The following is a 13,440-nucleotide window of genomic DNA, read 5'->3' on the forward strand; positions in this document are numbered from 1 at the left end:
CTCTACAAGCAGCCCCCATGAGCTGCTCCAGGCATCCAACAAATTGCTCTGCTCCACCAGCCGCTCTGCTCACCGTCCTGCAAACTGCTCTGCCATATATCTTCAGGCTCCCCCACTACTTAACACAACACTCAGTGATTTCACTTAGTAAGTTTAGCTCTTCTGTGATTTCAGCTTGTAGTAGGGGAGCCTCAGTGCTGATGCACCACTGGCCCAAAGTGAATTCAGCTCAGCAGCCTGTAACTAGACCCCTAATAGAATCAAAATTAGCTCTGATATTCCACAGTGAAGAGAGGAGGAAGTGCAATTAGCATGTAAGACCCTCACCAGGGGGCTCATACCACCAAGTATTAATGCCTATCCCCAGCCTACCTCCCTTCACTGGGTTTTGGAACCCATGACCCTTGCTTAGCGAGTGCTGCTTAGTTGATGGTGAGTCCCTCCATCATAACAAAAGGTTGAGTACAGTTCCCCTCTCCTTGATTCACATAATCAGGATAATAACAGTTTATTCCTGCCCCAATAACAGTGAAACTGGGGCTCTTACAGCAGCCAAAGTGACCATTTAGGCAGCGTGGGTGTGCCTATGCAAATGAGATCAGCCCCTGAAGTTCTTTTCCACAACCCACCATGACTCGCCACCAGATGTCAGGGTAGAGCTCATCCTGACTCTGCTTACCTCAGAAGAAGTGAAAACAGGGTATTGTAATGGGAAGTATCAGGCAACCTTAAAAATCGGCAGTGCTGCTTCCACTTCCACAGAACCTTCTTTTTTCATGCTTCAGTACTGGCCTGTCCCATAATCAGTATCCAGCCAGCTGCTCAGCACAAACCATTTAATAGCCGGCTGATTTTTAGCTCCAGATCCAAAGCCCACTGAGATGAATGGAAAGACTCCAATGAGTTTTGGATCAGCCCCATAAAGAGATCTGAGATTACAAAGCCTTAATCACAGTAGCAAAATAAAGCCTGAACAACATGCTGCTCTGCTCAGCTGCTGATGATTTGGTGCTAGTTTTTTCTGGTAGTGCTATTCACACACAATGGAGGCACGGAAGTGCTCTCAGCACAACTAAACGCCAGCTGGGGAATGAATGAAGCCTATGGCGCGAGGCAGCAGTCATTAGCTATGTGTGTTTCTTTGCTCATTGAGACAGTAAGCTCACTGAAGCTGGGAGTGTCTCTTCTATGTGTTTGTACAGTGCCTGGCACAATGGGGCCTTGACCCAGGCTGGGGCCACTAGGGTCTCCTACAGTAATAATATTTACAAATAAGTAAGGGGGTCTTAGGTGTGCATACAAACTAGTGAAATTCTAATGCTTTGCGTGGCTAATCCCCATTATTAAAGGACTTTATTTTACCTTCCATTTTTCTTTGCATTCTTTTCTTTCTAACTTTTTTCTTGTTCTCGCTTCCTCTTGCTTTTATTCCTGTCTCTTGCATCACCAGCTCTTCTTTCCTCTCTCTCAACCGGGCGTGTTGGCTGGCAAGGCCAGCTCTTTCTTTACGCGCCTTTCCGGGTCACCCTTGTTGAAACAAGAGACTCTCTCACCGCATGGCTTCATAAAATTTTTAACAAACACCATCGTCATTTATATTTGAAACCACGGCACCCGAACGCCAGCCGCCTGATGCCGAAAGCTCTGTGCATGCTAAGCTGGTGCTAAATATTGCTACAAGCAGCCGTTGCCTAGATTGCAAATGCACACCGTTCTACAGAAAAACTCCTTCATGAGCACTTCGTGGTTCCCTTTCCCAGGGATCATTTCCAGGACGAGCATGTGTCTTAGACTGAAGAAATTGCACTCTTTTGCCTCTGCTCCATTGAGCCAACTACAGCCCAGTGTCTGGAACACTTTCAAAGACACTGCACAGCAAACTTCAGGCTTTTTTGCTTTTACTCTACTCTTGGCCACTGTGCCCCTGTCCCTTCCAGGTCCCACATGGCCCATCCTCATTCCTACACAGGACGTGACACGACAAGACCCGAGCAGCTTGGCAATTCTGTGTGACTTTATTAAAGGAAGGTTAGAAAAGCAACAGCATTTTGGTGCCAGCCTGAGGTGCCGTATGCGGAGCAGAGGAGGCACTTGGGTGGGAAAGTAGGAGAACAGCCCCTTTTCCGCCGGGTCCGCTCGCTAACCAAAGCCGTCCGCCGCTGTAGTGGAGCATGAACGCCGTCAGAACAGCCACCTTTCCCGCAGCAAAGGCAATGGAAGAGGATCAGGGTCACGCCCTATTTCTGCAGCACGCACGCCCCTTGTTAGTTCCTTCCATCGTTAGTTCACTGGGGACATAACCGAGAAGCTAGTAAAGCTGTAGGCAGGCATGAGGGTCGGCTATTCCCTTTGTAGCCCAACCATCTCTCATTATCCACAGTGCCCACAGGGAGAGTCCTTCTCCCAGACCTCTTCAGAGACAGTGTCCAAGGGAGGGTATGAGCCGGCCTCCTGCACTGGCTCCCCACGCACAGCACTGCTGGGGGCAGAAGAAAACTGCACGTGTGGAAACAGGAACATGCACACCCAGAGTGAAACCAAACAACAACGATACAGGTCCCCTATGGTACTTTACATCCAGAAAGCCTGTACAGACAGTAACTAGCTAACCCCCCACCCCAAGACAGACAGACAGTAACTAGCTAACCCCCTAGACAGATGGACAGAAACTAGCTAACACGCCCAGAAAGACATTAACTAGCTAACCACCACCCCCAGACAGACAGACAGACAGTAACTAGCTATCACTCCCAAACAGACAGACAGAAACTAGCTAACCCACCCAGACAGACAGAAACTAGCTAAACTGCCCAGACAGACAGCTGGTCAGTAACTTGCTATCCCTGCAGACAGACAGACAGAAACTAGCTAACACTCCCAGAATGACACTAACTAGCTAACCACCACCCCCAGACAGACAGACAGTAACTAGCTAACACTCCCAGACAGACAGACAGAAACTAGCTAACCCACCCAGACAGACAGAAACTAGCTTACACTCCCAGACAGACAGAAACTAGCTAACCCCCAACCACCAGACAGACAGACAGTAACTAGCTAACACTCCCAGATAGACATTAACTAGCTAACTGCCCCCCCAACAGACAGACAGACAGAAACTAGCTAACCCACCCAGACAGACAGAAATTAGCTAACCCCCCACCCCCAGACAGACAGTAACTAGCTAACCCACCCCGACAGACAGACAGTAACTAGCTAACCCACCCTGACAGACAGACAGTAACTAGCTACCCTCCGCCCAAGACAGGCAGGCAGTAACTAGCTAAACTGTCCAGACAGAGAGCTGGTCAGTAACTTGCTATCCCTGCAGACAGACAGTCAGTAACTAGCTAACCCGCCCAGCCAGTACCTAGCTAATCGCCCAGCAGTGCTGGCTCATCTCCTCCCATGACCAATGCCCCAAGAGGGGGCTCTAAGAGAAGGACTCTCACAAGGCTCCCGTCATGGAGCTCCTCCCATTGCCCGTTGGGGCGGGGCTTTCTCCTTTACAGGCCCCGCCCTCAGACTCAGCAGATTCCCAGGGCCTGCCGGTGTTGCGGTGCCGCTGCATGGGGTCTGGCTCCATTCCTGGTAGCATCCCCTGGCTGCAGTGGCCCCGGGGCAGGAGGTGGGGCGCAGTGCTGAGAGCTGCTGCAGGAGGCAGGCAGGGCTCTGCCCCCATCCCCTTAGGAGCCGGAGGAGTCTTGTGGTAGGGAAGGGGCTGCCTCCCCCTGCACACACACACACACACACACCCCCTGCAGGAGGAGCAGATGCAGGGCTGGGGAAAGGGCCGATGGGGATCAGCACTGATGTGGGGGCTGAGGTTGTATAGTTAATTATTGCCTGGGGGCGGGGGGTGCAGATGTGGGCTGGGGGGGCAGGACTCAGAATTAATGAGTTAGAATGTTGGGGTTTGGGGAGAAGCTGGAAGCGCTGCCCCATGGAGCGGCAGTGAGAGCCTCTGCAGGGGGCAGAGTCCCTGACTCTGTGTGCTGGGGAGAGCTGGCAGCCCTGGCAGCTGGCAGCCCATGGCAACTATCACACACACACTGGGGAGAGCTGGCAGCCCTGTTACTATCACACACACACAAGAGCTGGCAGCATGGTAACTATCACACAGAGAGATACACACACAGATACACACTGGGGAGAGCGGGCAGCATGCTAACTAGCACACACACACACAGACAGAGATACACAAACACACACAAATGGGAGAGCTGGCAACACTGTAACTACACACACACACACACACACACACGGGGAAGAGCTGGCAGCACTGATTGTCACAATTTTTTTTTTCAAAAATCCAAAACTAGCCCAAACCCATCCTTGCACTCTTTAAACCAAAACCCTCCTGATTTGGGGGCCGATCTCATGATTGGTGGGGTCTGACACATGACTGGGGTGGGCGATACTGGGGAGGGCCTGGGCAAACAGCTCATTTTTCTCCTCTCATCAGGGAACGTTGCCAGGACCCAGAAGGGGGCAGGTGAGGGTAAGTCGATCCCATTGAATGGCGACCCAGGTAGGAGGCCCCAGGGCTGAGCGTGAGTCTCTCTGGCATGACAGAAGCTAACGGTGACCCACTAATCTCCCACTTCTGGGGCGTTCTCCCCGGCTGAAGGTACCAACACGCCCTGGTTTGGCTTGGGTGCCCATCTAGCTACCTGGCTGTGGATGCTCCCTGCGCAGGGACCCAGAGCAGGGCCTTCCAGAAAGAGCTGCCAGGCTCTTCTCTATACCCCAACATGCTCGTGTGCAGAGCCCAACCAGTACATAGCATGAGCAGGCAGATCCCTGGCCTGCCCCCGAAGCCGTTCTCGCCCATGTGGGGCAAGGAGGGGCCGGTGTTGTAATGGTGGCTGACCCCTCTATCAGTGCGGAGGGCTCCCTCTAGCAGGGAACTTGGGGTGGGGCTGGGGAAATGCAGCCTGGGGCAGTTATTGGTTTCTTAGGCTCCAGGGTCACACAGCTGTGTCAGCTGCAGGCACAGGCCCTGTGTGTTGGTCTCATGCTGATGGTGCTGAGCAGACCCTGACTGCTTAGCGGCACAACTTAGGATCCCCGCACTCCCTCCAGATGCTGGAGACCGTTGATATCTGGCTGCACATTCTGCTGTCCGGAACACCACCCTCTGGAATGACAGAGGCAGGCAGGACTCTCTAACCTTCTGCAGAGGCCAGGACATATCCTGTGGTGTCTTAGTTAGCAATGAGTAACCTGCCATGGCAAGGGATGTGACGTAAACAGGGGCACTGCTGTTCCCCTACAAGCTTGTGGCCACGGTTTGGTTAATAACAAAATACATTTTCATGTTTCTATCAAGTGTCACATAAAACCCTCATAGAAAACCTTGTGCAAGCAGGTCAGAAGCAGATTGCTTCCCCCAAGGCATTTCTTGACACAGTGCTCTGTGCTTGGCATTACAGGACCGTGCTGATGGTCTCTTTGGGGACCTGGGTGCTAGGCAGTGATTTAAGGTACTCCAGGTGCTTCCTGGCATCTTCCTGGTTGTGTCGAACATAATACACCACGTAGGTGATGACCATGGTGAACCAGCCGAACATGGTGATGAACATAGCAACATCCGTGGTCTTTTGATGGATGTTACAGAAATTGACGCCAGAGTCCAGGACCTGGATCAAAGGTTTCCCGACATATTCTTCCCGCACAGAGGTTTGGCAGGTGATCTCGTTCACCGACTCAGGATCTAGCTTCACTTCCCAGAGCACCTCCTGCAAAGCGCACTCGCAGTGCCACGGGTTATTGGACAAGCGGATCTTAGCATTCAATTTGACCAAGGCTTCCTTGGGAATACTCTGAATAAGGTTATTGGAAAGATCCAGCGTCCGCAGCCCATCTGCCACCCCTCTGAAAGCTGCCATGTCTATCTTCTCAATGGCATTTCTGGAGAGGTCCAGCTCTTCCAAGTGGTTCAGGTGTTTGAATGCGTTGTTGGGGATCTGGGTGATTTTATTTGCATCGAGCTTCACAAACACAGCATCTTGGGGAATGTCCTTTGGGATTGCGTCCAAATGCTTTGAGCTGCACAGCACAGCCATGGCTCCCGAGTGATCTGTGCACTGGCAGGGCTGGGGGCAGGAGGTCCACACAGGAGGGATGCACAGGAGGAGGCAGAAGAAGATGCGTGCAGAGGACAGCTGTGCCAGTGAGGATGCCGGGTGTGCCAGGAACATTCTGATCATCGTCTCAACGGGGCACACTTCTGCATGGCTGCTTGGGAAATGTTAGTCTTTGCCAGCTAACCTCTCCAGGTGTGCAAAGGGACTAGCTGGAGGCAAGTCACATACTCTCTTTTCTTGTCTTTCAAAGTGCGCTCTTTTGTTTCTGACAGCAAAAAGAGGGAGGGGAAATTGACATTATTTTTCTTGACACTATGAAACACTTAGATCTCTCGGTGTCTGATCTACATTAGCAAAGCAAGTGCTGGGTTAATCTGCTAAACCTGTGCCCCATCCCCTAACAAGGTCATCTACCATCATCTCAGATAGGCTCCATTCAGATGAAAGTTATTTCTCTGCAGTTTTCAGATTTTTAAATGAAAGGGTCAGTTATTGAGGGCCATGGTGTGACACGGATACACCCTGGCACAGGGAAGTAATTCCCCACTCCATGCACAGCTGTGGAGACTTCCCAGCCCTGGGGACCAGGTGCACAGGTGCAAGGGTGTTGCCGTTGAGTAGTGAATGGGATGGGCGGAGCCCCAACACAGAGTTGATATTGCACAAAGGTTCTTATAATCTGTTGCTGGGACAGTCTTGCCAACCTCAAGTGTTAAAAATACACCTGAACCAGACCATCCAAATTTGTGAGATTGGCTTACAAATTATGAGATTGTAACAAATAATCAAAGCAGGGTTGTTTTCATTTGTCCTCTAGTGTGTGAGCCTTTAGAGGTCACTATTTCAAGCTTTTCTTTGCAACCAAGACAATTAGGAAGTTACTTTAAAACAAAAGAACATCTAGATTATGATGGGATAACATGACTCCAGGAGCTGGAGCTTTAAGAAAAAACACTAAATATCACATAGAATGGAGAGAGATGGCAACACTGAAATTAGCCCACACACACACACGCACATTTACATGCCTGTTCTCCAAACAAATGGTCATTTCATCAAGTATGGGAGCTTGGGGCTGGGAGGTAACACTAATTTGAAAACAAAATAAAGCCTAATATTAGGAAAGATGAGGACAAACTGGAGAGAGTCCTGAGGAGCGCAACGAAAATGATAAACGGTTTAGAAAACCTGCCCTGTGTGGAAACACAAAAAAACAGGGCATGGTTAGTCTTGAGAAAAGGAGACTGGTGGGGGGACCTGAGAACCATCTTCAAATCTGTGAAGGGCTGTTATAGAGAGGACGGTGATCATGGGTGTCAGGTATAAGAGGCCAGGGGAGGCTGAGTCTCCCCCAAAAAGGCCAGTGACGCAGGGGGGAGAAATGCGGCAGACGTGGCACGGGTCACCCCTCCAGCGGCGCACCGGCCCACTGCCGCCTTTGGGCACCAGAAGCAAAGCCCCATAGATTTGGGGATCCCCGCCCACGCTCTGCTCCATCTCTTCCCCTGATTCCTGGCTCTCACTCTGCCTCTTCCCAACCCCGCTTGGCCTTTTCCCCTGAGGCCCCGCCCCCTTCCTGTCCTTGCTCCTCCTCCTTCCCTGAGGACCCCCCACCCTCTGCTCACCTAAGGCAGAAAAAAGTGATGGGGGCATGGCCCCATAGCCCCCTTGGTGGCCCGCCCTTCTGTGAAGGGGGTGGAGAGGAGCAAGCAGCTGGTGAGGGGAGTCTCGGGGGAAGAATCAGAGAGGAGCAAGGGGCCGGAGGGGGGTGTCGGGGGAAGAGGCAGAGAGGAGTGAGCAGCGGGTGGGCGGAGCCTCGCGGTAGGGGGCGGTAAGAGCCAGTGCGAGGGCAGGGCCTCGGGGGAGAGAATGACTGGGCACGGGGCCTCGGTGGCACGGCCACGGTCCAGGTGCAGGTGGCCCCCCCCCCAACTTCTCGGGAGCTTCTGGCACAAGTGTGTGAGCCGCCCCAAAGAGAAGACTCATGTGCCACCTCTGACTGTGATCAGTGGTTCTCCATGTCCAGTGAGGGTCGAACAGGAAGTAATGGGTTTAACTGCAGCAAGGGAGGTTTCGGTTAGAGAGTAGGAAATGTTGTCTAACACTCAGGGGAGTTAACTCCGGAACAGGCTTCCAAACAAAGGCTGTGGAATCCCCATCACTGGAGGTTGCTAAGAACAGGTTGGACAAACACCGGCCAGGGCTGGTCTAGGTTTACGTGGTCCTGCCTCAGCGCGGGGGCTTTAAGTGAGTTGGATTAATACAGTAATTAGAAGGGTTACCTGCCCCAGGCTATGGGCACCCCTGCCACAAATGACAAGAACAAACAACAGCTTCCCCCGAGATCTAGCAGAGCTCAACCCCAGCCACTCTCCAGCCTGCCCTGGCCAGCCTAGATCTAACCCCACACTTTCTGCAGCAGCCCCCACACATAATGCAGCGTGTGCAGACCTGCGGAGGAACTTGTTCCAGCGCTGTAAGACCCTCATGGAATTCCTCTGTTGACCCCAGATCTGGCCATCCCGGCATGGCAAGAGAGGCAGGGTCTCCACTCAGCAGGTCCCAAAGCATTTAGGCCCCAATTCAGCCAAGCACTTAAGCATGTGCTTAAATACTCTCCTAAATAGGGATGGATTAAGCACATGCTTGAAGTTAAAGCATAATGCTGAATCAAGGTCTTCCGGCTTTATAGGTCAAAGCCAACTCCTTCAATTCAATCCAGAAGCCATATCTATGAATGGGGTTGCACAGGTGTAAGATCAGTGCAGAATTTAGCCTGATAAATCCATATTAAACTGGCTTTCAAAAGCTGAAGCTAGGCACTGAGCTGAAAGTTTGATTAGCCAGAGGGGTCGTGTCCATGCCAGGCGACAGAGAACAATGAGTACGCCCAGCTTCATTTCACTGGGAAGCACAATTTTACTACCAGCCTGTCTGCATCTTCCTCGGCTGCCTGGCAAGGTTTGGCGAGAGGGTTCTTTCGTTCCAGTGAATGCCAGTGTGGCACAGCTTCCAATCGGACCCATCTGCAATATGCTCAGTCACCTAGGCTGGGCAGGGGTACTTTGTAACTAATAACTAGCGAAAGGACATATTTCCTAAGAGCCCGCTCTCCTCTCCCTGAATACAATCCTGCTGCTTCCGTAGGGTGGGAGATCACTAGGAACCTGACCTGCTAATGGCACTTCTTGTTTGCTAAATCCGCAATGAGAAGGCACCTTACCTGAGTTGAGGTAAAATCATTTGGCTGCCGTTCAGGTTTTGTTATTCTCCTCCTTCAGCTGCCAAGCATGTAGCCAGTGCTGTCCCTCCAGCCCGGTATGCCTGAGTCTGGGTGAGATCCAGCAGGGCTAGCAGAGTTTAAACCCCATCCACCACTTGTTGCTGTCTGTTCAGTCCTCATGTCTCCATCTCTGTGGTGCTTTCCTTCGCCTCGGCATACACACAAGCCACACACCATGCAGATGGGCTGTAATTGGACAGCATCTGCCTGTCACTGACATCCTCGCTGCGCATCCTTGGATTTTTTAAAGGGACAGCCTAGTAATAACTCAACCACATAAACAACCTCAATCTCTTCCCCACACGTCCCTGTGTCATGCTGGCAGGTGTGTACATCGCAGTAGGTTCTGGGCATGATTACCAGGCAATCGGTAATAGATGGGAAGAGGTAGAGTAGTAGCTCTCTCACGAGTGCTTTCAAATTCCCTCCAAATTTCTGTCTTCAGTGCAGTGTCTTCTCCTATTGACAGGAGGGTTTTAAACTGCTCCCAAGAGACTGGATCTTACCTGCCACTGGCGTTGGCTGTGGCTCCCCTTGTCCCAGGGATGGGCCAGCCCTTCCTGCTGGAGTCTCAGTGGCTGGCTGCTTTGGGTTCTGTCCCTGAGGGGTGAGAGGGCGAGTCTGGCACTGAAATGAATCCAGCAGCCTCACAGAAGGGTGTACGGTGTACGGTGAGAGTTGGGGCAGGGTTGTGGTGCTGGCCCTGGCTGGCACTCAGGAGATCTGGGGTCTAGTCTCAGCTCCACCGTCACCTCCAGGGGTGAATCATGGACTCTCTCTGGGTGGAACACCCTTCCCTACCTCTCCTTGTCCCCCACAAAGGGAGAGCTCCCCAAGTGCCATGCTGGCTGGGCGAGGTTAGCTCTCTCCTCCACAGCACATTGGCACTGCTTGCATCTGACCCCGGGCGCCCCCTCTAATGTGCCCTGCAGATTGAGCCCTCAGCTTGCCTAGAGTGCTTCCCTGGGGAAACCTATGCTGTGACTGCTCCTGTCCTGTGGCTGCATACAGGGTGTCTCCCCATTCCCCTGCTCCTGGCTCTGTGGGGCAGGGGCTGTCTCTCAGGGGCTCTGATCTTGGGTGGAGCTCAAGGTGCTTCCCTACTGGATAATCACATTGTTTTCTGGGCCTCCTATCAGCCCTGACCCTCTAGCAGCCACTCAGGGAGCAGGGGCCAGGGTGACGTCTTTGCCCCAAATAGTCCAGCAGATTGCACGAGGGAAACCATTCTGTCGACAGCAGGGTGATCCACGCTGCCTCTGCCCTGCCTCTTCCTGCCCAGGCTGGCCACGTTGCACCTGTACCAAGGGAAGTGTGGCCCAGGAAGGGCTGTGGTCACACTGGGGCCTGCCCTGGAGCTGTCACCCAGCTACTCAGGAGCCATGGCGAAGCGGATGGGCTCTGCCCTGGTACTGACAGGCTCCCGGCTGGCCATTGCACGGCACTGCCTCATTAGCCCAGCACATGCCAAAGCCCTTGTGCTCTCCCTGCTGAGGCCACGCTCACTTGGGGCAAACTCAGCCCCCCAGCACGAGCCCTGGCAGAGGAGCATGCAGTGGAGGAGGCCAGGTCTCAGGGATGCACAGCCAGATCGTCCCCTGCAAGCAGGGGCCCCGGCCTGCCAGCAGCTCCGTGGCTTTCACATAGGACCTGTCATGCTCATCAGTTTAAAGCTGCACCATCGACTCCCTCTGAGGGGATGTGGAGAGTCAAACCTATCGGGGCTGCGCTGGTCCCCGTCACAACTGCTCGGAGGCTCCTGGCACTGAAATCTTGCCAAGTGTTTGGGACCAGCGCAGGGACCGGCCAACTGCTGTCCCCATGGCATTGTACCATCTCTGCAGGGCACGTTCGGGGGATTAATAACTGCATTGCTGATGTGCCCAGCGAGCCATGTGACTGCACCCCCCCTCCCCCCACAAACTCATGTGCCCCCGAGGACACCCCCAGCCATTCAGCTTGCCTGTAGGGACAGGACGGGCTTAGCATCTGTGATCCTACCTGCCCCAGTCCCAATGCCATGGCCCTGTCTCAGGAGCTTCAGGCTGGCAGGGTGGCTGGGTTATGGGTAGATACAGAGAATACACTGGGAGCTGCTGACACTCTTGGGAATGTTAACAGCTTCGACGTGGGAATGCGCTAGCCCTGGGATGGCCAGAGGGCTAATTCCAGTTATTAATTTAGGACTAAACACTCCCCTCAACCTGCAGAACTCCCAAAGATCAAGGGTGGAATGTGGCAGTTACGTAGCAACTAAACATCTAGTTATTATCCCTTAGCTGTTCAGTACCTTCACGTCACATTCAGGGGGAGATGTGCTCGTAAGGTTTACAGCACTATTTCTGCCTCTGTTCTCTCTCCCTTCCCTGTCTGTTCCTCTCTCTTCCTTCATCTCCTGTTCCTCCCCTCCAGCAACACCCCCTCAGATACAGTGATGAAGTAGTTAATGACAGGGGAACTGTCATCACGGGGCTGTAGGGGTCTCACTCCAATTAGATGACTAGCAGGTGCGAGAGTTCACAGCTCAGAGCTGTTGTTTCAGGCTCTCTGCAGACTCAGGCAGACAGCACTGCAGTGGTTTATACTCGATCCATGTTCAGATGTTTTTCTTTACAAGTGCCAGGGCTAGAAATGGACTTGTTTGTTTCACACAAAAGCTGAGATTCTGCACAAGCCAACCTGTCTTGTGATCCATTCAAATGCCTCAGCAGGGCTGGCTCTGAGACACCCCTGCTATAGGCTCAGACCCGCATTTCTGTCTTTTTAGCTTTTTTTCATGCAGGCAGAGGAGTCCAAAGGTGAAGCAGAGGATGGTGGCACCACTTCTAGGGGGAATGCTGTACAGACAGCGTACCTCCCCACATGGCCTGCAGGCCGTCAGCCCAGACACAGAGAAGGAGACGGGACAGCAGAGGAGCAAGGCCTACGTTTCAAAGCATGAATTCATGCCAGGGAGGCTGGGGGTGAGTTCCCTCTCTTTTATAATGATGTAAATCAGGAGTAGCTCCATGGAGAGCCATGGAATTACACCTGTGCAAAACCTGTGTATGTGCAAGCAGAATCAGTCCCCTCTGTACACATGGCAGATAACGGGCCAGATCCTGAACTGGCAGAAATGACCACTGGCGATGCCAATTTCTACCAGCTGAGGATCTGGCCTAAAGCATATTGCATGGGTAAAGCCATCCCTTGAGCTCTCAGTGGCCTGGTGGCTACTAAGGACTAATTTGCCCCCCGGACACAGGTATTTATTACAAATGTATCAATGGCATGAGAGGACACTTACTGAATTAATTCTCTATGTCCTTGTTAAGTGTGCTGGTATCTCCTCAAATGCCATGAAATCCCAGCCCGATGTGGAAAGGCCCCACTCCAGGCAGAAGGGAAGAAATAAGATCAAATGGCATTTGTAGGGAAAGCCATTCCAAAGGTAGCAAGCTAAATGCTAAAAATGGGAAATGCAGCGGTCTGGCAACGCTAATCTCGTCTAAATAAGGACTCAGATCTGCTGCAAACTTGCCCAACCATCTCTGTACTGGAGTAAGCTATGGCCTAGGAATTTGTACACAAATTGTTTGGGTATCGGGGAACTTCTGTTTATGACTAAATTAGGCTTATAGTGGAAAGCCAGCTCCTAGCATAACAACTATGCAGAGACAATGTGACTGGCCCTAATGCAAGTAATGCCATTAATGCTAGCCTAGTCACTGCCATGCAGACGCGGAAGCGAAGCAAAGCTGTTTATTTTGGAAGCTGCAGCCCGTCATCTCCAATCCCATTAGCATCCAGCACTCTCACGTTATATTTTTATTCGGTGTGGCTGTCTAAATCAATGAATTCCAACATTTTGAGTGTCGAATTACACACAGTAGCTCCATGCACAGAGGGAGTTAAGTTCAGTAGTGACCATTTACTAAAAGGACATCATATGCAATTGATCTTAATTGTTAGATTTATTGAGTTAAGAGAAGCATTAAATAAAACATCATTCTGTCCCCTTATGCAAACGCTGAAGTCTACTTTGGTGCATCATTGCAGGCGAGATGCTGTTGTTCTGCATACACGGCT

General features: G+C 52.0%; 1 protein-coding gene across 1 annotated transcript; it reads right to left on the minus strand.

The window, feature by feature from the left end:
- Positions 1–1,181: 1,181 nt before the first annotated feature.
- Positions 1,182–9,570, minus strand: LRRC3 (leucine rich repeat containing 3). Its single transcript, XM_007052617.3, has 2 exons — positions 9,313–9,570; positions 1,182–6,354 (listed from the first exon to the last, which is right to left on the minus strand). The coding sequence occupies exon 2, from the start codon at positions 6,210–6,212 to the stop codon at positions 5,430–5,432; it is 783 nt and encodes a 260-aa protein (XP_007052679.1). The 5' UTR covers positions 6,213–6,354; positions 9,313–9,570; the 3' UTR covers positions 1,182–5,429.
- Positions 9,571–13,440: the final 3,870 nt, after the last annotated feature.

This window comes from Chelonia mydas, chromosome 9 (genome assembly GCF_015237465.2).
Source record: "Chelonia mydas isolate rCheMyd1 chromosome 9, rCheMyd1.pri.v2, whole genome shotgun sequence".
Lineage (NCBI taxonomy): Eukaryota > Metazoa > Chordata > Testudines > Cheloniidae > Chelonia > Chelonia mydas.

Excerpts from the sequence above, each read along its gene's own strand:
- LRRC3 (XM_007052617.3), bottom strand. The coding sequence starts at position 6,212 with ATGATCAGAATGTTCCTGGCACACCCGGCATCCTCACTGGCACAGCTG.